At 36.4% G+C, this 24,660-nt stretch overlaps 2 protein-coding genes across 3 annotated transcripts in view; both read right to left on the reverse strand.

Moving 5' to 3' along the window:
* Positions 1-1,437: 1,437 nt before the first annotated feature.
* On the reverse strand, positions 1,438-9,607 carry LOC132103956 (WAS/WASL-interacting protein family member 2-like). Of its 2 annotated transcripts, none has more exons than XM_059509068.1 (8): positions 9,487-9,607; positions 8,173-8,297; positions 7,943-8,075; positions 7,290-7,400; positions 5,867-6,529; positions 4,722-4,925; positions 3,085-3,186; positions 1,438-2,805 (listed from the first exon to the last, which is right to left on the reverse strand). In XM_059509068.1, exons 2-8 carry the CDS (start codon positions 8,230-8,232, stop codon positions 2,765-2,767), a joined length of 1,314 nt encoding a protein of 437 aa, XP_059365051.1. In that variant the 5' UTR covers positions 8,233-8,297; positions 9,487-9,607; the 3' UTR covers positions 1,438-2,764. The 2 variants fall into 2 exon arrangements, with proteins under 2 accessions (XP_059365051.1, XP_059365052.1); XM_059509069.1 differs by having other exon boundaries at positions 8,173-8,258; positions 9,487-9,601.
* Positions 9,608-13,672: 4,065 nt separating this feature from the next.
* LOC132103958 (junction plakoglobin-like) overlaps positions 13,673-24,660 on the reverse strand; it is a 70,907-nt gene continuing 59,919 nt past the window's right edge. Inside the window, exons 10-15 of the mRNA XM_059509070.1 lie at positions 19,673-19,825; positions 19,366-19,485; positions 17,921-18,071; positions 15,611-15,732; positions 14,710-14,752; positions 13,673-13,895 (exon numbers count right to left, since the gene is read on the reverse strand). Of these exons, the coding sequence (XP_059365053.1) occupies positions 13,759-13,895; positions 14,710-14,752; positions 15,611-15,732; positions 17,921-18,071; positions 19,366-19,485; positions 19,673-19,825 (726 nt within the window). The 3' untranslated portion in view covers positions 13,673-13,758. The remainder of the gene's footprint in view (positions 13,896-14,709; positions 14,753-15,610; positions 15,733-17,920; positions 18,072-19,365; positions 19,486-19,672; positions 19,826-24,660) is intronic.

Raw genomic sequence — 24,660 nt, forward strand, 5'->3', positions numbered from 1 at the left:
TGTAGGCCTATGTGTAAAACCATTCAGGCAAGTAGAAATTTATGAATGACTATAGGCACAAAACTTGTCATCCAGCGATCAATTAACAATTCACGAGCAACGATAGTGATGAGATCTTGGCATGAAGGCATGAGGCTTCCTGACAAGCATAATGGCATATACATTTTGAAAACTAATAATTTAACAAATGTTTCGGACTAAATACTAGCTTTTCACTTTAAAAAGTAAGAATGTCCTGTAGAGATATTTCTGAATAGTTATGAATTTGCTCTTTTTTTTATGACATGAGGACACAATGCAATAAAATGGTTCACTTCTTTTTAAGGCCCACAGCTTCTACTGCGTCGGTTGTGGTTGGCCATTTTAAAACCAAATGAATTGAAAATTGTTATTACTCATCCCTCACCACCCATTCACTCAGCATCTCTTAAAGTGCCTTTGACCCCAGAACCAGCTGTTGAGATCTTTGACTGATTTGTATCGCTTATTCCTTCTAATATGATTGCAAATCCAACAGGCCTGTTCAAGACTAAATAATGTTTCCGTTGAAACTAACTGTTCTCTCCAGGTGAAGTACTGCTTGTACAGGTCCTCGTTTTGGTCCAGGATTTTCAGATGACAGACCAGTTCTTTTGGGGATAGATAGTCATCACATGGATGAAGGCTTTATTTGGTAAGAACTGCTCGTAGTCTTCCTTTTTTTCATACTGAAGGTATTTGTTTTATTCAGGATTGGTAAAACCTCTATTATGTCAAAGTCTACCCCTGAAAAAACGACCCAGACATTCTTTGAGCGTGTTTTTTCCTCAGCTTTATTTCAACAGGTGTGGACAGGCTTTAGTTAAGCATGGAATGGTGACAATGACAGTCCTCTCTCTCTCTCTCAATGTGAGTAAGTTATGCTCGTCTAAAGACATGTACACTGACCCCTGCTGGCAGACAGTAGGCAAGTAGAGACAAGTATTAGTCTAAGAAAACATCCTCATATTCATATTCATGTACAAGGACATTCCATCAAGTAACGATTAGTCCGAGACTTAATTTGAAACCTATGTTTGCCTGAAATTATTTATTATATTACAAGCTTTTTATAACTTAAAAATAGATTAATCACTATCACTACCATATCTCTCTATGTACTTGTAAATACACAAGTTTCTTTTTCTTTTTTTTTACAAATCCCGTACCGACACGTTAATCAGTAAATGTAAGGCAGAAGAACAAAGAGGGACAAAAAACGTTCCGTCTAATCTACACTCCATTTATGAGAAAGTTAGTTTTTCTGCAGATCTGAACTGCAGGCTGTTCTCTGGAGAATAAACATGAACAAACAGGAAGATCTAACGATATGACACTGAACAAGGTGGATAAACTGGGATGTCAGCCTTGAATGCGTACCCTGTCTGCATGCATGGCTTGGCTGAATGCAAACATCAGTTAGTTGAACATGACTGGTAATGAAATGACTAGTTGCCACATTTCTGCAGCAATACTATAACGTATAAGACAACCGTTCAAGAACCCTTGGTCACAGTCCTGTCATCTGAACAGCAGATGCATTGTTAAAAAACAGAAGAAAATTAAGCAATACAGAAAGCAATTTCACGGCTTTACATGCAAATTTACCCAACGTTTATATTGGAGGTCTGTCCCAAAAAGCAGCATGCATTGAACTTGATTTTTGCCAAAGTGATGAAAATCCTAGATCAACTTCATAAATGGCTGAAACGCTCCATCAAAGGCTGTCTTTGACACAATGCTGCACAAAACCAATCTGTAGACAGCATGTGGACATGACCTGCTTTCAAACATAACACAAGTGGCACAGATGTGCTGCCCTGTAGCGGGAAAATGACAGAAAAGCCAGGATTCAAAATGCAGGTGAGTTTACGGCACAAAGTGCGATGCATATTGAATGACAACAACTCCGAACCTGAAAAAAATCCCATGGTCCATCTTTAGAACAAACGATAAAAAGCAATCGACCTACCAGTTCCCAAAGGAGGATTCATGTCACGACTAAAGGAGCCATGCTGATTTATTAATGGCAGAGCATCTGTTGGCACTTTCAGACTTTTTTGTTCACAACCTTACCAGAGGGTAATGAAGTCCCAACAAACCCCCTGAGAGAACTTAAAGGTAATGGCTGTTCCCTGAAACGGCACGGCCAGGACAAAAGACAAAAACATCTAAAGCAGTAACAGTTTGTAGAGTTCAGCTCACACTCAGACACGTTCTACTCTGAGTGATGCGTTATTCACAGTGCATAACATGGGGTGGCGACTGAGAGGAAAAATGAACAACAAAACCTTGAACATGTTGCCTGACGTAGTAGTTAAGACATTTTCCAGGGACATGCTTTCTGTTCCCATCTCAAGTGCTATGCTTTACCTTCATACAGGCTCTGACGGCCACTTCTGGCTCTCAGTGTACGTCCAACCCAATGTGCAATGACCATTTTAAGGGTACTTAAAATTTCAAAAGGAGAAAAAAATAAAATAAAGTTGTCCATTATTGATGATGGAATGCAAAACTTTCCCTAATCTCACTCTTTTCTGAGCGACGGTGACCTTCCGCACCAGACAAAAGTGATAGAATGGAGTTTGCTTGATGTAGAGGAACGTTATCCGATGGGGGAATGATTGTTAATAAGGTGCAGGCTTTGTGTCTTTAGATGTGCATGTGAGATTGTCTGTTTATGAGCGTATGGGTCTGAATGAGGAACCCTCGTCGATGGTGGAGTCCGAGCGACTGGTCACAGTGTTTACCTCCCAACAGGTGGCAAAGGAGGGGCTCCTCTCATTACTGCCAAACAAACAGAAACACATATGAGTCCAAGATTAAAAATCACTGTATTCTTCCCTGGTGAACAGTACCAGAATTGAAGCCATCAGGCAAAGTTGTGCAATAAACCTACTGAAGATGAAAAGCATGCAGCAGCTGTCTTTACACAAGCACATGAGAGCATCCGAGTGATCAAAGCATGCTTTGTGCTCACTGTGAGATGTGTTACATGCATTTGTTGAAGCTTGTGTGGTTCTGAACCAAACTGCTAGATCTAACTGTTCATTTCCTGGGACTTACCTCTGTTAGCTTTGCTTGGGTATATCTTAGTGAAGTGTCTATACTCTTCTGGAGGAGGGAAGTCATCCAGAGGATGAAAAGAATACTTGGACTCAAAATCATCTGTTGGAACAGACAAATAAAAAGGAATATTTGCATATAATTTTCTAAACAAAAATAACAATGTACACTACCATGCAAAGTTTGGGGTCAGTAAGATTTTTTTAAAGAAATTATTTTATTCCACAAAAGATTAATGTTTAACAATAAATGTTTCTTGAGCAGCAAATCTGAAGGCTTAAATATAAATAATTATTCACAATATTGTTCTTTTTACTGTATTTTTGATCAAATCCCTGCGGCATTGGAGCTGCAGGTAACTTAATGACCCAAACATTTGAAAGGTAATATAGGTCTTTTCAAAATTTGCTTCTCTATTTATGTAAGAAAAAGAGTGAAACTTGTCTTGCATTTAACAAAAATGTATTTTTTATTAAATATTTATTTATTAATAACACGGTCTTATTATTTATGATCAATAGTTTTTTTTATTTTTATCTTTCCTCGTTTTTTATGTAACTCTGGAAAATCTTCATTAGTGAACAAATGTAAATGACATACATTTTTGTTCATTAAAGGGGTCATATGAAGTTGCTAAAAATAACATTATTTTGTGTATTTGGTGTAATGAAATGATGTGCTTTAAGGTAAAAAAAACAAAAAAAAAAACGTATTTTCCACAATGTACGTTATTGTTGCTCCTCTATACCCCGCCTTCTGAAATGCGTTTATTTTTACAAAGCTCGTCGCTCTGAAAAGCGAGGTGTGCTCTGGTTGGCCAGCTATTCAGTGTGTTGTGATTGGCTGAATACCTCGAGCGTCTGATGCAAATGTTACGCCCCTTAACATATACTGTTATGGTGTGTCCGGGTCAGAACACGGGCGTAGACGTATAGTGACGTAGAGATGTGGGGGTGTGTTTAAACTAGCCGTTTTGGGGGCGTGGCAGAGTCTTAACTTTAAAAAAGAATATCTCTTTGGATTTGAGATTAGATTATGCACCAAGAGCTTGTAACACTCCAAAGGGAAAGGTAAAATTTAAATCACATCATATGACCCCTTTAAGTCATGTTCATGTGATGCTAAAGCACTTTTCTTAGTCACTCTGGATAAGAGGGTCAGCTGAATGCATATAAATGCATAAAATGCCAATATTTGGTAACGACACGACACATAGATTAGAGGTTTCAAAGGGGCTTGACAAACCACTAGATCAGAGTGAGCACATGCCCGATAAAGCGGCTGGATTATTGTTTGATGCAGTTATTTTGTCAGCATCGTCATACACTGAATGTGAGATGATTCAGTAACAGCTGTGACTGCAAATGCCTGTGAACTCATAAATGAGTAACACTTTAATATGAAAATCAATCTGAGTTTTAGGTTTAACACTAAATGCAAACTTATTTTGCACAATACCAGTGCCCAAGAATAAAGACGGGCCATTGTGAGAGTTTCTGGCCACATGACAGAACCATCTCTTGCCCTACAGGACAAGCGCAGTGCTAGTTTCAATTTGGAGAAAACATCATCCTCTCTATATGAAGGAAGGATGTTGAAATGAGGATGTGAGGGCAGGTGTGGGTTGAATGACTCACCTACAAAGGAACGGGAAATGGAAGTATGTCCATTGCGGATGGGCGGGGGAGGGGGCGGGGGTCCGGCTGGGGTGCGGGATGGGGGAGGTGGGGGCTTGCCTCGGCTCGGGACATCCGAGGCAGTGCCGTGAGTCCGGTAAGGAGGTGGAGGCGGAGGTGGGGCATCCCGGCCGTTTCGTGACGGCTGCCCAGGAACTGGAGGAGCTAGTAAAGGAAGTCATGTTGAAAAAAGTCAAGCAAATAACAGAAAGATAAATATCAATACACAAATAGTTAATTCTCATGCACCATAGTTCAACTCTTCTGAAGCCATACAACAGCTTTGTGCTAAATTATGAAGGACTTCCTCACACAATAATGATCATAACTTAGAATAAAGCGCCTGAATCATAGACTGCATGTATAGTGCTTTTATGTTGTCCTAGGTGGAAACTGAGAGACGTGGTCACAGTGATAGACATATTAGAAAAGAGACAACGAACAGCTTTAAAATACTCCTTGTGGATTACGCAAATTAAAAAGGACATAATGACAGACTATTTATTTTGTGTGAATAGCTCTAGAAGAACAGTATGGTTTAAATATTTGGTGTTTTTTTCATTTAAGAATAATAGTAATATCAATACTTTTACTCAACAAGGATGCATTAAATTGAACAAAGGTAATTTATTACGTTACAAAATATTTACATTTCAAATAAATACTGTTAAGTTGAAATTTGTATTCATCAAATAATTCAGAAAAATAAATGTCTCAAGGTTTTCACAAAAATATGACTTTTCAACACTGATAATAAGGAGAGATGTTTCTTAAGCAGCAAGTCAGCATGATTTCTGAGGGGTCATGTGACACTGAAGACTGGAGTAATGATGCTGAAAATACAGCTTTGTATTTCAGGAATAAATGACATTTTATCATATATTAAAGTCGAAAAGAGTTCATTTAAATGTGTAATAACAACTCACAATATTACTGTCTTTACTGTATTTTTGATCAAATAAATGAAGTCTTGGTGAGCTTACAATACTTTTTTCAAAACCAAAAAATCTTCTACTAAAATGATTAATTTGAGTAAATTGGAGAAAAGTCACAGAGTAATCATTTTCTCTGGATCCACCAGATTTTAGACTGTAAGTAGAGCTCACCTGCTCCTCGTCCCAGGGGCTCTCTCGCCGGAGGCGGAGGTCTGGCAGCCTGTGGGGTGGGTGACGGTGGTGGAGGTGGAGCATGTCCTCGTGTCGGTGTGTGTCCCCCTGCTGAAGGCTTCTTGCTGAGTGAGTTGTGTCTCTGGGGCAGTTCGGGGGCCGCCTCGTTCACAGGACTGGAGGGGCCATTGGAAAACCCAGACTGCTGACGGTAAGGGGGCGGAGGCGGGGCCAGGGAAGAAGATGATGAAGACAAGCGGCTGCTCGCTGGAGAAGGAGGAGGTTTCCCAGGTGGAGGTGGAGCGTTTTCACGCATCGGTGCCGGAGAGGGTCCTCGCTGCCCTGGAGTCGGCGGAAGTGGCTTTTCACGATTGTATGAGGGAGCTGTGGCTTTCTGCGGTGGGGCAGGAGGAGCGTTTCCACGCCGGGACATTGGGGGTGGCGGAGGGGGGGCTGAGGAGCTGTGCCTCATGCCTGTAGAGGGGCTGCTGCCTCCACTGGGGGAACGGGAGAGATCAGGGAGGGACGGTCTTTGGGAACGGCCAGACTCTGGGGGGGAGGCCTGCTGAGAGGGACTGTCGGGATCATCGTGACCGCTGGGTGGGCGAGGGGCAGCAGAACGAGTCCCAGGATGGTGCAACGCAGACCTGCCTGCAGAACCATCTGTAACACAACCGGTTCAACATCAGAACCAACCATAATTACAAGGCTTGCGTTCATTTGAGGAAACACCCATTGCGTATCTGAGAAACACTGGCACAATACTCAAATATTAATCATATTTTGCAGGCAATGATCACTGCAGAATGAACAAACACATTTTTGTGAAAACCCTACAGTAGGAAATCTGTACACTGGAAATCTGTAAAGTTTCTTTATTGGGATCTATGTTTCCATGAAGAATCTTTAAAGGGGTAGTTTATCCCAAAAATAAAAATTATTTACTTCAGAAGGCTTTTATTCATCCCCAGAACTGTGTGGAGAACTTTTTATGATGGATGGATTGAGTTTATAATTGATTAAAAAACTTGACAACCATTCACTGCCATAATAAAGCTTGAAAGAGCAAAGACATTTTTGAATAACTCAGTTTGTATTCGTCTGAAAAAAGAAAGTCATTTACACCTAGGATGGCTTTGAGGGTCAGTAAATCACCGGATAATCAACATTTTTGGTGAACTATCTGTTTAAAATCCATGGAACCTTTCCATTCCACAAAAGGTTCTTTATAGTTGAAAAAGGTTCTTTAGATTTTTAAAATGTTCCTCATTAAGAATTTTTTCTTTTAAGAACTGTTCACTGAAAGATCCTTAGGGAAAAATATTTAGGAGTGTGAACTATAAACAAATTTTTGTACACAAAAATGGTGCACAACACAGGGTGTAAAAAGTTTTCCTTTAAATAGATAGAACAATCAACACACCTCCTACAGATCGCAATTTTGGGATGCCACCCTGAAACAGCCCTCCCACTGGCTGACCCGGTGCAGAAGACCCTCCACCACCAGACACACCTCCGCCACTCCCTTTCGCCTCTAAAAAAACAAACAAACACAAACGTTTTTAATGTATTTTGATCAAATATATGCAGTCTTGATGAGCAGAAGAGAATTATTTCAAGAATATAAAGACCTCCAAAATTCTGAACAGTTTTGCAAGTTTTTTTTGTTGTTGTTTTTTTTACTTTGGGGCGAACTATCCATTTAAGTAAATGCACTGTTGTATCCAGTTCAAGGTGTGCATTAACAACTTCAATACCCCTATTAATATGCTGAACTATTATATTCATGCCGTTTTTCCATTCAGAGAAGAAAAATATGAAAAGCCTTTATTTTCTCATGGCTATAATGTTAAAAACAATCACCTATGATCGCACACCAATGCATTTTGGCTAAGAAGCCTTCATCAGGGTGAAACGAGGGGTTTTATATTTTACTCATCCTCGAGTGCCTTGGCTTTGCATGATTTTTATGAGTTGAACTAAACCTTATCCAAAGATCACTAGAATTTGAAAAAAAAAAACTATTTCACCTCAGCAGCACATAAAAAAATATTTGGGCTTATGCTTTCCACTTACTCTCAATCATAGGGGCACTCCTGTCATTGACAATGCCAACTTTCTTCAACTTGGGCACTTTGCAGATATCAGAGAGCAACGCCCCTCTGCCCTTCGCTTCATCTCGGCTCAGCTTGGGAGGGCTTGTGCTTGTCTGAGGAAAAGCAAATTAAAAAAGAATGCTGCAAATATTTTTGAGGTAAGGTTTTGCAGTTCCCAATAAAGTTACCAGCCAACTAGAGAGTCCTTACCTGGCTAAGGGTGGGTGGAGGAGGGGGTCCACCTGGAGGGGGAGGGGGAGGAATGGGCATCTTGGATCTCTGTCCGGTGATTACAGCTGAAAGTGTGACACATAAAACTTCATGAAGACAGCTACCTAAAGAAACAGCAAATTAAAGCATAAATCAAACGTTTTAAAAATGAGGTCATTTTTTCCAGCCATCTTTATATATGAATATATATTGTTGGTTTACAAGGCTGCACTTATTTGATCCAAAATACAGTAAGAACAGAAATACTGTGAAATATTATTACAATTTCAAATATCTGTTTTCTAGTTGAATATATTATGAAATTTAATTTATTCCTGTGATGCAAAGCTGAAATATGTATTATTATTAACGTTGAAAGAGTTGTGCAGCTTCATATTTGTGTGAAAACAGTGCTAAATTTTTTTTTCTATGATGAAAAGAAAGTTCAAAAGAACAGCATTTATGTGAAACAGAAAACCTTCTTAACATTACAAATGTCCTTACGGTCACGTTTGATCAATTTACTACGATTGATTCCAAATTCCAAACAAATATTTGTAAAAATAAATAGATTGAACAGTGGTGTATATATACAGAATATGTTTCACATTTTTGTAATAAATCAGACAACACCGATGTTTATCAATACATAAACATGTATTATTTTTATATTATACAAGATTATATCGAATCCGCAGTTTTCTTACCTTGTAAAAAAAAAGATACTGATCCATACTCTACTGTTTTTAATCAGAAACCTCTTATTTAATAAGTAGACAAACACTAGAGCTCAGATAGAAAACATCTGAACAGATCTCATCCGTTTCTTTCTTTCTGTTGCTTTAGAAAAAAAAATGAATGGAAACCATATTAACTATAATTATAACCGTAAAATATACACGGGATGTCCGCATTTATGATGTGCTTGATTTATAGAATAAAGTTAGCAGTATACTGTACAATAAATTAGTGTAGCATCTATGTAAAAATGTAAATAAAAATAATAATAACATGCAGTTAGTATGTAAACAACAGGGCCTGCAGGCTAAGGCCATTTAACCCTTATAACATACACTTTTCAAATCATTTCATTGACTAGAAAATCGTCAAATGACATTTAAATGCACATCACGTATTTTATTTGCATTTATTTGATTGTGAGTTAGCTGGACTTTAGCCTTAGCTTAGCTTGGCCTCTAGGTGCGTCCATCGCGTCAAGACGCTTCCAGCCGCCTGCGCGTGAAGAAAATATCCCGTCGTGTGAACCCGACATAACGTGTTTATGTAATGAAATAATACGATGGGTGTGCCTACTTTTTTCCCGCAATGTCCGATGTTTTCGCAAACCGGGCTCCCGTCATACATGATCTCGCGCGTCAATCGCCTTGATTTGCTCCCCCGTTCATAACGGAAATTACGTCACTGAACACCTCGGCGTGAAAATGTTCATTATTGATTAAAAAAAAAAAGCTTTTATTGAATAATAGCACGCAAAGCAGCTAAAATCTGAGTGCTTGGGTTTATTCTATTAGATTTTCCACTAGAGTTTTATTATATGTTTTGTAATATATATATATATATATACGTTTTATTTTTATATTATACAAGATAAGTATAAGATTAGCAGTTTTCTGACCTTGTGAACATGGTCATTTTGGTGCGTAGCCTATATATCACATTCACACACGCTCGCACGCAAACACACACACACACACACACACACACACACACACACACACACACACACACACACACACACACACACACAATTAATCAAATGAACCCCACATTTACTTAATGATTTTGTGAGAATGTTTTGAACGTTTCAAATACTTCAGAAATAAAGTGGACAGATCATCCGCAGATCATTTGCTTTAAAAATGAAAAGTATCCTTATCTTCTCACCATCGTGTCACTGAAACTGATTTTTATATACAAAATAGGGCTGTCAAGTTCAGTTGCAGTTTTGCTTCGTTTGCTTCATATTTCATGCAGGAAATTCAAATGTAGTTATTTTATGATACTAACTCAATCCCAGGAGTGTTATTACCAGTAATGCCAAATTCTGCCACGTGATGGTGCTATAGGATGCATTAAATTACATGGATTCTGTGGCTTATATTATCCTGATTCATAAGAATTTCTATTCATTATTAGTGTCATATGAGCATCAACTGCACAGGAAACACAGCGTATTGTCTATTACAGTTTGGCTGGTAAACATATATATAACATACTGACAGAGAAAGACATTTTTATTTAATACTTTTTTCACAAATGCATTTTCTTCATTTGGGCTGGACTATGAAGAACGACTCTCAGAACACCAAACCTTCTTCAGGTAACAGGTTAAATGATGTGTGTGTTTAAGGAGGTGATCAGATCAAATGCACCAGGTAGCCCTAAGCCTGAGTGTCTATACAAATAACTACTTTAATGAAATAGTAAATGCAAGCCTGGATAAGCATGCAATTTACATTTTATGAGGATGGTGTCCAACATTTATGCAGCCTGTGGCCAAACGTGCTTAACAGATGATCAGTCAAGGAGTCATTCAAATTATTATGAAACGATATATGTTTTTGTACACAGTCCTATCCAATGTATGATTGTAGTTGTTTCTCCTTGGATAAAAGTCAAGTAGCTGAGACGGTTAATATAATTCAGTTTATTTATTTGAAAACAAACAAAAACAGTCAAACTAAAAATGTTCAGTAAAAATGCATAATCACTGTGACTTCCTGTTGACATTCCGTGAACCATTTTTTTTTTTTTTACTATATGATGAGAGCATCATCAGGAGTGTAATTATCACTAAATATGCACAAGAAGAGAAGGCCAATCAATGTGACAATTGCTAAATATTTGATTAAATGTTAAAGGACTAGTTCACCCAAAAATGAACATTTGCTGAATGTTTACTCACCCTCAGGCCATCCAAGATTTAGATGAATTGGTTTCTTCATCAGAACAGATTTGGAGAAATGTAGCATTACTGTACATCACTTGCTTTGCAGTGAATGGGTGCCGTCAGAATGTGAGTCCAAACAGCTGATAAAAACATCACAGTAATCCACATCCCTCCAGTCCATCAGTTAATGTCTTGTGAAGGGAAAAGCTGCGTGTTTGTAAGAAACAAATCCATCAAGACGTTTTTAACTTCAAACTGTTTCTCCTGGCCAAAATATGATCCTATATTATGGATCCTATAATCCATAATAATTCAGTGAAAAAGTCCATCTTCTGTTCTCCTCTGAAATCCAAATCCACCAACATGTTTGTTTAGAACCGTTTTTAAAGCAGTTATTTTATTATTATTTTTTGCTTGTAAGCAGTGCTTGATCTGTGCATATTTCTCTCCTGATTCAGACAAGATGACTTTATTTCAGCTTTTCACTTAATTAACTGATGGTCTGGAGTGATGTGGATTACTTGTGGATTAATGTGATGTTTTTATCAGCTGTTTGGACTCTCATTCTGACGGCACCCATTCACTGCAGAGGATCCATTGGTGAGCAAGTGATGAAAAACCAAATTTCTCCAAAGCTGTTCCGACAAATAAACAAACTCATCCATATCTTTGATGACCTGAGGGTGAGTAAATGTTCAGCAAATTGTACGTTTTGGGTGAACTATTCATTTAAGATGATTGATACTAACACTGCTGCTGTAAAAGATTTGAGCATAACAGGGGCAACTGTACCAGAATAGCCTTTATCAATAACTACTATTACATTTGGCACATACATGTTCCTTATATACCAACAGATGGCAGGCAGATTTTTACTTAAGAAGCTAAATTCTCCATTATAATTACAGTTAATGAATAATGCTCGATAATTACTGCAGTTTCATCAATCAGCAATCACACTTCACACAGATTGTAATATCTTTCAAATTCATTTAAGCCTTTCAAATTCATGTTTATAATCAGTCAACTGACCACAAAAATGTCATTCAAAACAAGATTAGCACATTTATATCTATGTACAATGATGTAAAACAATATAGTTTTTTGTATAAAAAATATTTAAAGTCTAAGGGATGTTATTTAAAGAGCAAATAGTCTGGAGTAAACAAATAAAGAATAATGTATTCAACCAGTCATAATCAGACAATATTTTGACCAATCAGAATAAAGTGTTCCAGACTGCTGTATAATAATAACTGTTTTGTATTGAAATTCTAGCTGGAAACTTTAAGGGTGACTCAAGATTGCAAGGTGGGAAAAGCAATCACTGTAATGCAAATTATCCCTCTGTTAAACAGTACATTGTATTTGGTCTTAATAAAGAGTAATATACCATCATTTTAGAGTATAATTAAAATAACAAAGCTAAATGATTATTGTGCCAAAACAAAATTCAGGATAATGACATCATGTTCCTATTACAGTAATATCACTGAAAGAAAAACAAATGGTCATTTTATAGTCATTATGTATTAGATTTCTCTGAAATATACTACAAATGTGGCCATACATTGTACTTATTTAATTAAGCAACTCTGACATACCTGTAAATGTATGAATCCTACAATTATTTTTGGATTTACAATGTTGTTGCATGATAGCAGTCATTAAAAAAAAATCTACAGAAAATAAACTGACTGACTGTATTTGGACACTTGTATGTGTTTACTGAGACTTTAATTTCAAAACCACTGGCATTAATATTTTATTGGTTTATTAGGAATTTGTGTCCAAATACTTTTGTATATTATAGCTGAGATTAACGTTTACAGATCTATCATCCATTAATGCCTCCTAAAATGTCTTTACATGAAATCATACACCCTAAACTTTCTCTTCCAACTGAATATCAGTTTGTCTCTTAAACATAATAAAAAAAAAAAAAATGCAAGAAAAAATGAAAACAGAAGAAATCCTGCCCTTGACCTGTTAGTAGAGGTTTGCAGTTTTCTTAAGTACCAGAAAAAAGGCAGGACAAATGTCTTCGTATAATAGTGAGATTATGAAAATACAAACAGGTTTCTGTTTTTAGATGCATGTTTTGTTGTTGCTTTTATTTTCTACTCAGTAGCAATGCCACAAATACACAGAACGCAAAGGAAAACGAACCCTCGTGTGGCCGAGCCGCTAGCTAGCTAGCTATGCTACATTTCTAGGATGGAGTTGTCTGGACATCTTTGGACAAACAATATAAAGTACCAAATGTACATGTTATGATCACATGCTTATCGCGTCACCACACTTTCAGGATTTGTCACTCTGTTAGTAGCACAAGATGACAAGATGAGTTAGGCAGTGCTTGGAGTTCACATCACAAACAGACCGGTGGTGAACTAAAGCAAGTTGTGTGTTTTGTTCTTCTTTTGTTCAAGCACTGCACAGTTCAGGCATGTTTTTTTTTTTTTTTTTTGCAGGGAACAAACTGGTTTGGGGTCTTCATCATCATCCACTTCATTACCTGAAGACTGAGAGGAACATCTTTGATGAGATTCATTTTATTCAGGAATCACACGTTCAGAAAATCACGAACAGGATAATGTTGAATTAACTCATTACTAGAGACTCTGAATTGTACGTCAGGGAAGTGTGTGCAAACTAACCTGCTGGCAGTGTTGTTAAAGGGGATTTGGGTAGACCTGTCGAAGGTCATAGGTCATTTCTGGCATGTATTGCTCATGTAGCTCAGCGTCCAGCGGGAGGCCGTCCATGGGTAAATCAGAGTAACCATATGGAGGGTAAACTGCATCCAGATCTTAGAGAGAAAGAGAGAGATCAGTTAAAGTTACAGTAATTATGTGTAAACACAACATATTTCAATTGTTTTTGTCTTTGTTGTTTATATTTTATTATTTAAAAAAAAATATTTCATAATAATTACTTGTTACATTGTTAATAAAAACGTATTTCATTGTTAGTTTAATGCATTGACTAACTAATGTGACATATATAAAGAATTTTATATTACATATTATAGTGTATATTTATTAGAATTGTGAATAATGCTATATATTTTGTATAAATAATATATGAATGTTATAATAAAATACAGATTAAATTTAATGATATATAAACATTGTAGTAAATCACACTATACAATTAAACTGAAATATTGTATATAATGTAATATATTTTATATTTTGTTCTTCAGATATTTTATGTCTGAACAGTATCAGTGTGTAAAATATTTGTGTAACAGGATCAAACAGGTCGATCAGGTTTCAGTAGGTTGTTTTTTATTTCCAATTTTGACGAACGAGTGAACAGCACATCGCATCCTTGATGTTCCCTCACTGAGGAACACAGTATTCTGTCTGTTCGCGGGATGAACTGACAACAACACAATCAAACCACTCTTGCCCTTGATAAAAATGTAAATTCAATGACTGTCTCACTTTATCTTTTCGTCTTTGACCCTTTTCTCACATGCATACGCATGCCATAACTCATTTGTCATGTGGCGTTTTATTGTAATGCTCTTCACTTTAATGCAGCGAGATGTGCCAGATAAATAGGCAGTTTGTGGTGGTGTTGTGTACTAAAGCAGAAGGACTGTGCTCTCAACTCACCATCTGGTATATATTGAGGGTCGAGTGGCATGGCGGCATGTGCCTGAAAGAATATGAATGCAAACCCATTCATTAAAAGTTTCTTTCATAACAAACAAAAATATGATACCATTGAAATATCAGGAAATATCAAAATATATATATTAATTGATCAGCAAATCAGTATATTAGAATGATTTCTGAAGGACCATGTGACACTGAAGACTGGAGTAAAATTCAGCTTTGATCACAGGGATAAATTACTTTTTAAAATATTCAAATAGAAATACTATTTCACAACATTACTGATTTTACTGTATTTTTGATCAAATAAATGCTGTGGGCACCAATTCACTTTCATTAGGACATATCCATCTCCTTTATATATACGTCTCCTATCCATCTCATTTAAATTTATAACTGTTTACAGTATTACACAGTGGTCCCAAAAAGTATTTCTAACGTTCTGGACACAAGTCACACGTACGTGGATTTGAATGTTATTGCATTAGAAAATATCAAACTAAGTTGTATCTGCAAACATGACACTTTCTCTGATAACTAACATCACTTTTCTAAGCCAATTTTTTTTCTGATCTACACACTAAAAATGGCTAAAAATATGCAATTGCAGTCATGACAGTCAAATAAACGATTGCAGTATAAGAAACCTAAATGAAACCGACACACTGAATTACTGAAAAAAAAGCACACTGTTTCAAATCAGGGTTGAATTAGCAATTTGGTTGCATTCATTTTCAATAACTGAAAGGTATGTCATCATTTATGCCGTATCAATGTAATTATATCATTATGATGGCAAAAAATTGATACTGCATACAATCATTCATCGAAATGAACTCATTGAGTGAACTCAAACTCAAAGAGTGCTGTGTGACTCCTGAATAAATACTATATTCACCATTTCCCAAGCTGCAGGGTCATGTTTGAAGAGGGAATGTGTGAGCTCCACCGACACACGCTTCCTGTAGTCTGAACTCTTGTCCTCAGAGATGCGGAAGAGAACAGCTGCAGCATAGGTGGCTGAAGAAGAGAGAAGGATTACAACCTGATTTTTTGATATATGATATAATACATGATAATTATTTACTTATTATTATGGATTATTATTATTATTATGTAATTTTTATAATGCATGGAATATATTTAGTGGAAAATAAATACCGTATTTTCCGGACTATAAGTCGCACTTTTTTTCATAGTTTGGCTGGTCCTTCGACTTATAGTCAGGAGCTACTTATTTATCAAAATTAATTTGACATGAACCAAGAGAAAACATTACCGTCTACAGCCGCGAGAGGGCGCTCTATGCTGCTCAGTGCTCCTGCAGTCTACCACTGAAGACATAGAGCGCCCTCTCGCGGCTGTAGACGGTAATGTTTTCTCTTGGTTCTTGGTTCTAAATAAATGCGACTTATAGTCCAGTGCGACTTATATGTTTTTTTCCTCATCATGACGTATTTTTGGACTGATGCGACTTATACTCAGGTGCGACTTATAGTCCAAAAAATACAGAAATTACTTTAATAACATATGACAAATAAAAAGGTAAAGAATTACAGTAAATGCTTTTCATTGTTACAAAAGAGTTCTATTTAAGTAAATGCCGTTCTTTAGAACTTTCTTTTCATCAAAGAATTCTGAAAAAAAAATCATAATGTAACACACATATAAATATATAATGTATACTAAATTATTATGTAATATTTAACATTAATTTATTATGTAATATAAATGTAAATACAAATAAAATATACACATACAGTACGTATGAAAAATACACTTGCTGGACTATGACTTTAATGGATGGTCTGTTAATCAAGTGAAGTGTAAACAGACTTTTTAACTAAATGTATTCCTGAAAGTGAAATCTTCAGCTTGTGAGATTAATGGCCATTTAACACGTTATATGCCGAGCTGAAGATTTGGTTGCAAACTTTTGGTCTTTCGTGTATTCTGCTTCTTTTCGATGCTGATGTGTGGCACCTAAGTCAGCGTAACGTCATGCCGTGTCTGTCTGTGTTACCACAGACTGTCATTGTCGAGCAGAAACAGGAGAAAGTGTTAAAAGGGAAGTGAAGTGAAGCCCAAGTATTTTGACCCATATTCGGAATTTGGGCTCCGCATATAACCCATCCAAGTTCACACACACCTGGTAATTCACCCCCCCCACACTTACAATCCCTGCTGTAGAGCTGAAGATCTTTGCCCGAACTTTGTTCGGGCTTAATTTCTATCATCGTACGTGGGCTCGGGCCGGGCTCGGGCTTGCGCTCTGGTTTGCGAGGTAACCGAGCGGTCATGTGATGTGTTTCGGTTAGTGCGAGAAAGATGCGAAAATTGATGCTTAGTAGGTGTAACGGAGGCTTGCCTCTGGCGATTAAGATTTGGTTGCACCAGCAACTAAAGCAAAGTCTGAGGTGTGGAAATGTTCTGACCATGTTTATAATGAGAATAATGAGTGAACAATGACACACCATCAGTGAGCGCAGGAACGCGCTGAAGCCATCTACAGTGGAAAAACATGTAGGCTTAGCCTAATCGCTGTGAGTAAAGTTTTTTTTAAAATGATACATAAATATTCATTGAGTCTTAAATGCATAATGTGTACAGAGTATATACGCTAATGTTGGCATTATTCTTTTATTAAATGTCAGCTGCTAGTGCGAAGCAAATCCTGCAGAGCCTTTATCTTAATTTCGTTATTGCCAAATACCCATCTTAATTTAAAATTTAATTTGTTAAAAAAGACTCGTTTTTATTGGTGCATCGGTCTATTTATAGGCTAAATGAGCCCATGTATATTTAGAGTGCTGAGATGTTGAGATGATACAGAGGACTTATTTTATTTCTTTATTCCAACTTCCAAGTGGTGTAGTCTACGTTAGTTATGAATAAATTATGTTAAAAACATGTATAAATGACTCATTCTTGACAAAATGCAAAAGAGCTGTGTGCGTGCGCACATTTGAATAATGTCAGGCTGTAAACGGGTTCGGGCTTTTAAAAACCTGTCAATCAAACTTTACTTGTCTGGCTCGGGCCTAACTTTTAAGCCCGGGTCACAGCTCTACCCTGCTGGACCTGAGACTCGAACCCACAACCTTCAGGTTACAAGTCTGACTCTCTAACCATTAGGCCACAGCTGCCCCCAAACAGCTTGCCATATTGGGGTGTGGCATTAAACTTCCTCTGGAAAGGCATCACTCACCAATCCCCTCATTGGGAGAGTGCAGGAGCTCCATTAGAGGTGCAGATGCTCCTTGTGCGTCAATCATCTCAGCAGACTGCTTATCCAGAGCCAGTTCACACAAAACACCAGCGGACACACGCTTTATGTTCTCCACGTAGGAGTACAGAAGCTAACAGGAAACAGGAAGTCCAAGAATGAGAAGGGTCATACACACACACAAAAAAACTAATCTGTGCTGTTTCACTACTGCTTCATCAACACCTCCATCTCATTACAAGAATGTATTTTTCTTGCACTTATGTAATTGTTTCCTATTTTTTAAGTTACTTTGGACTTAAAAGCATTTTACCATAATAATAATAATAAACCATAATAATAATGCACAGTTTTTTGGGAAGCAACTAAAATCAGTGACAATAGTATTTTTTCCGTATCGTAACATAACTCTGTCACTTTTTTCATTAACAAGCCACTTTTCACAACAAATAGCAACTAACCACTTCATCACTATTTTTAATGTCATATTTTATTTTGCACAGATAATTACCAACATAATTTTTAACACTCTCTGTCAGTTTGGGGAAATATGATTTTAGTGAATTGGTTCATTTAGCAGATTCATCTAATATGAATCAACTCAGAACAACGAGTTCCTGCACAAAAGCAGTGTTGTTAAAGCTAAAACCATTAATAATCTTATTCGTTAATTGAAATAAAGCCGAAATAAAACAACATATAATATAATAAAATATAATATAAATATTAGATCACAAATTAGATGAAAATGTATAGTATAGTATACTATATAGTATACAATACTATAATAATAAATACTAAATATATAGTAAAAAAAAAAAAAAAAAAAAAATATATATATAAATATTCAAAATAAATAAATGCTATAACACTCCACAAAAAGTCCGTTTGTAATTATTATTATTATTTTTTTACATTTTTTAAGTGAAATATTTTGTTAAATGTTATCATGTATCACTATGTTTTATTGTATATAAATTATATACATTTGGCATTATTATTTAGTATGTATGTCTTCAAATTTAATACGATAACTCTACTCAAATTGCTTGTTGTTGTGGCAGAAAAATTTGTATCTCAATATAAAAGATATATTCTGATAGTTATGTATTTCAAAAATATATCACACCCTTATGGTATTTTGTTTATTTGATTTATTTATTTATTTTTGTTTGTAGCTTATCTAACTTCTTTTTCAGTACTGCTTGTAGTGAAAAAGAGTAGATTGTAGCTTGCAAAAGAGCAGCTTGAATGTATTTTAAAAGAAAGCTTTAAATGTAGCTTCGTTGACACTGGTATCGTAATATATAAACACTGACGAACACACACACATACAGACAGCAGCCATCGCCCGCAACACCCACACATCACAACACACACAGATGAACCACTTTCACTGCCAAAACTGCCATAAGTTGGTTCAGTACCTGCACAAACAGAGGAATGGTCTGCATGCTGGCGATCTCCCCTCGGTTGATGGGATCTCTGGCCAGTATATGCAAAGCCCCTGTACAGCCTTCCACGATCTCCTCCATTCGCACGCCATCCTGTGGAAAATAAAAGTGAGAAGAAAACATTAACTCTAATGCTAAAGGGATCTGGTCCATGCCATATACTGGGACCTTGATGCTAACTGGGCTGTATTTTGTCCTCCCTTTGAGGGACTATATGTGAGGGTGAATAAAGAGCATATACGACAAATCCATGAATAGGTATAAAAAGCTCCAAACGCACCTGATAGGTCTGCTGGGCCCCTGAGCCATGTATTTGAGTTTCCTGATGAGCTTTCAATAGCAGGTTGATCAGTCGAGGGATTGTGCCAGATTCTCTTAGAGGCGCCTGATTGGCCGGACACAGGGCCAAGTTACGAATCAAACCCACTGTGGCCTATAGTGCGAAAAATGCATAGAATTAATGAGTGTTTAGAGCATTTTCATCTGTCTGTTTGAATTTTCTTATTGCTTTCTTATGCTCACAAATGGATTAATGCAATGGTTTCCAAAGTAAATAAAATTACTCTAAATATTCATGTGAATATCATTTAAATGTTTCAACTGAATTCCATTTAAATAAATAAACAACTCTGAAAAATAAAAATGAATAGAAATAAATAGCTCAGATAATTTGGTTCTGGAAGAATTTGATGTGAAATTTAAGATTATATTGAAATGAACGGAAAGTTTATATATTGAATTTCATATAAATATCACATTAGCTGATCATTTTTCTTAAGATACCTAAAACAGAGTAAGTTAGTAAGTAAATAAATACATTAAAATAGAATAGTTCAGATAATTTGGAAGAAATTAATGAAAAAAATATTTTATTTATATATTATTATAACATTTATTATATTTTATATTGAGATGCGTGCTTTAAATTGTCCAAAAACTTCCTGCACTATGAATTATTGCGGCCTATGAAAAAATAATTAAAAAAAGATCTTCTTTGGGATTTTTCTTTATGATGGCTAAATTCTCTTCAACTCAATAAACCGTGCCCCACTTTTGTACCGCTGTACCTTTTCAAAAAGACATAATCTAAGCCTTAACTCAGTTGTTGTAAATTCATCATCGTGCAGCTCCATTATAAGTCCATTCCTCAGAGCTTTCATCATCTTTAACAAGTGACTCAATCTTGTAAATCCCAAAGTGATGAGTGTTGACTGAAGCCCAGGCACTGACATCAACTTGATGGCAACCGAGCAATGTTACTTGCAGCAATAATGTTTTTTTTTTTTATTAAAAATCTGAGCTGATTATAAAATTTTGGGGGTGTAAGATTGTGTGCAACTTCAAATGTTTCTGGAGGCATCAATGCACATGTGAGTCTTTGATGGTGAAATCACGTGCATATCACTCCACGATATAGTTCAGAGAAATGTCATGCATTTATGTGAAGTGTCTGTCATTTTACTTCTGCCCAACCATCTGTGCACAAAGAGACTTGGGTAAACGCTTAATTTCAGCCTCCTTCATAATGCATCATTAGTCAACAATGTTCCTCTGCTGATTAGAGAACACTGACTGATAGAGCAGATCTCTGCAGGGTGGGATGAAAAGCCATGTCAACTGTTGAAAATGCTGCAAATAAACATGATGCAATGCATTCCACACATTGGGCTCTAATGTGTGTTGCATTAGTCAGCTCATTAGTAGAGACTTTAAGAGCTGAAGTGGGTCAGAAAAGTTGTGAGTTGTGAGAAAATATGATGCATATCAGATCTGCGTCCTGTTCAGCAGCGGCAGCTCTTAAAGTAATAGCAGCCAAAATAACCAAATAACCAGCTGCAATGATGCCTGTTCATCAAAGAACAAAAGAAAAAAATAGGAAATCAATCACAGTTGTAGCTTTAAGGATTTGTATATATTTAATTTAAAATTGAGTGACTGATAACTTTATACATTTCTGTATATTTAATTTTCAGCTTGCTGAAGGGCATGGGTAGCTAAATATGACATTTATTATAATGGATTTACTGTATGTGAAGATTGTTTTAAGTTCACTTAAATTAGAAGTAATTTTTAATAACTAATAAATTATTTATTTAATAGTCTAATAAATATTAAAATTGATAGCAATTATACTGTCATGTTCAATGGCTATAGTCAATGGTTAAATGTTAGAAGAAGAAAAATCATAGAGACAGCAGTATAATTGGTAACAGTGATGCCATCAAACAAATATTAAAAATATACTGTCTTCATGTTGTTTCTTCATTAATTTGAAGATTAAGCATGAAAGTATTCCAATATAAAAAATATATTGAATAACTTCGCAATTAATTGATTTGTAAAAATAATTTTTTTTAAAATTCTTAGTAAAATCTGTGTCTTGTAGTTTACTGCATTATTTAAAGCTTCACACAGTATTTACCACATTTAAAATGTTTTACGGTTAAAAAAGTTTAATAGTACTTTTGAAAAATGTGTCAAATTATGTAAATGCATATGAGATGAAGTTGTATCTGTAGCCTTATAAAAGCAATTAGATTTTTAGATAGACCTGTTGAGATCAAATTAGAACTCACTTCTCATATCACCTTGTTAATATACCTTTTATTGGACACTTTCGCTAAAGCAATAAAGTAATACCTGACTACATTTAAACAACGGCAATGATAGTGAAAATGTAAAAACTCATCAGTGTGATGCTGTCGATATAGTCTAAAAGCACTACTATATTGGTCAGCTCAACATCAACACAAACTAATCACGGAATGAAACAGTGGAGAGCAACACACAAAACACACCGGAGCACACAATCAATGCAAATGCTTATATTTTCAAGATTTCCTATTCAATCAGGTTGATTTTGTTAGGAATCTCCGCATGCAGACTGTGAGTGAAAATAAAAACCTGGTATTCTTGTTCTTCTGGATCAATACACACATGCTGAACAGATCACAGCACACACACACACACAGGTTTCTGCTCCAACGGTCTGATACGATTAAGTGGGAGATCATGCATGCCGGGAGCCCGTGCCCACAGACAGATAATCAGAGTCCAGCCCACCACAAATCTGAGAGCTGAGGACAGCCAATTACATCCACCACGACCTTCCTGATTTTCCCAAGATTCAAGGGCTTTGACTGGCATGGAGGCAAGATAAAATAACCGGTTGGTTACTGCATCTGATGGTTATTTTAAAAGTGCAGAGGAAAACTGACCATCTGAAATGTTTCATTTTTATATACAAATATTAAGGGCAAATGTTTGGAATGTAATCACTATGATTTAAAAGTTTGGGGTTGGTAAAATTGTTTTATGTTATTGAAACAAGTCTCTTATGCTCACCAAGGCAAACATTTTTTATCAAATGTATAGTAAAAACAGTAAAATTTTGAAATATTATTCCAATTTAAAATAAATGTTCTCTATTTGAATATATTTTAATATGTAATGTATTCCTGTGTGTGTTTAAAAAAACTCTTATGGACGGGACAGTTCTCCGTTACGGACGTGAGCGCTCTGACAGCGACACTAAGACTGCTTTAAAACTTTCACTGAGACCTCAAACAGAAAGCACAAAGCCTTTCTTTAAATTTGATTTCGTTTTGTATTAATTGTATCTTAATTTTAATCAAGGTTTCATCAACCAATTGTCTGGATTTAATAAGAAGTAAATAGAAAATAGATAACCACGATACGAAGGAGCCGGTGTGAACCTGGAGTTTGTTTCATGAATGACTCACAGACCCGACAAATAGGCTATATATAAAGCTTGAAATGTCTACTTTTAAACAAAACAATTCAAAACGAAAGAAAACAGACTGCTCTCCCTCCCGTATTAAATGTGCATTTCTCTCAGGCGCGTTCACTACTGCGAAGATCACGAGTCAGCATCTTTCTAGCTGACAGACATAAAAAAAAATTAAATGTCTTCTGCTATATTTTACATATTCATAATCATTAATTTTGCCGGTTCGTTGTGACAGCTTTTAGGTGCCCTTAAATGTTACATGAATGCATCAGCACTGAAAACATAGAGATTTTTTTTTCTTTTGGGGGCATTTTGTTTGACATGCATGCCAGCTTTCGCACATCCCACTATTAAAGTAAATCTGTTCTTAAACGAAAATGTATTGGCCGTGTTATTTCTTTTTTGTGGGATGTCCAATTTATATGTAGAAATGCACATTTGCAAAGGTGACTTAGTATGTTGTCGTAAAAGTGGCTCGCCTTTTGATTTTGCTCTGCCAATGTGGCTCGTGTGAAAAAAATAGTGAGGATCACTGCACTACAGAGTAAGGCGCTCGCTCACTCAGTACGCGCTGAAGGCTCATTGCAAAATGGCTTATGCGTTTAACAGACCAGAAATAGAAGATCCTCCAATAACCAACAGGTCTGGTGTTTGGGTGCACTTTGGATTCCCTGTAAGCTATAATGGTGATGATAGAATGAATGTTAAATAGTAAGGTCTCATATCCGCGGCTATAACGTAAATGTAGCCTACCAATCGCCGTGGTGATGTCTTTTGCCCTGTTTGAATCCGTTGGAAATGTCTGTCTAAATGCTGCGGGGATAGTTTGTTGTGTGTATGTTTCTCCTTTTTTCCGTCTTTTCCCAGATACTGACACACTAATGTGATGTCGGCATAAATGAGTTGACATGTTTCAAGTATTCCCGCTGGTGTTTTTTTTTTTTTTGTACCCTAGATGCGACATATCGTTGTTTTTTTATCCACCACTCTCTTGCCATCACCATTATAGCTTACACGGAATCCAAAGTGCACCCAAACACCAGACCTGTTGGTTATTGGAGGATCTTCTATTTCTGGTCTGTTAAACGCATTGGCCATTTTGCAACGCGCCTTCAGCCTGTATTGCTGAGTGAGCGAGCGTCTGACTGAGTAGCCTAACATAAACATATAAGTTGGTGTTTTTTTTATTTTCCAAATATAATTAATTAGTCCAACGAACCGTTCGGTCTATAATGCGTACCGCGTACCGAACCGAAAGCCTCGTACCGAACGGTTCAATACGAATACGCGTATCGTTACACCCTTAATATATATATATATATATATATATATATATATATTTAAGTTGCCTGAACACTCCCACACTCCCTGTCTGCCACTCCCCCAACACAAAGAGTCCCGCACCAAATTCGCATCATTGGTAGAGCCATAATATTTACATAAAGTTAAGTTCTAACAAACTTTATTGTATCACAAATGGTCTCCGTTGCTCAACGTTCCATGAACGTTCCATGAAA

This window comes from Carassius carassius, chromosome 25, assembly GCF_963082965.1.
Source record: "Carassius carassius chromosome 25, fCarCar2.1, whole genome shotgun sequence".
In the NCBI taxonomy this organism is placed as follows: Eukaryota; Metazoa; Chordata; class Actinopteri; order Cypriniformes; family Cyprinidae; genus Carassius; species Carassius carassius.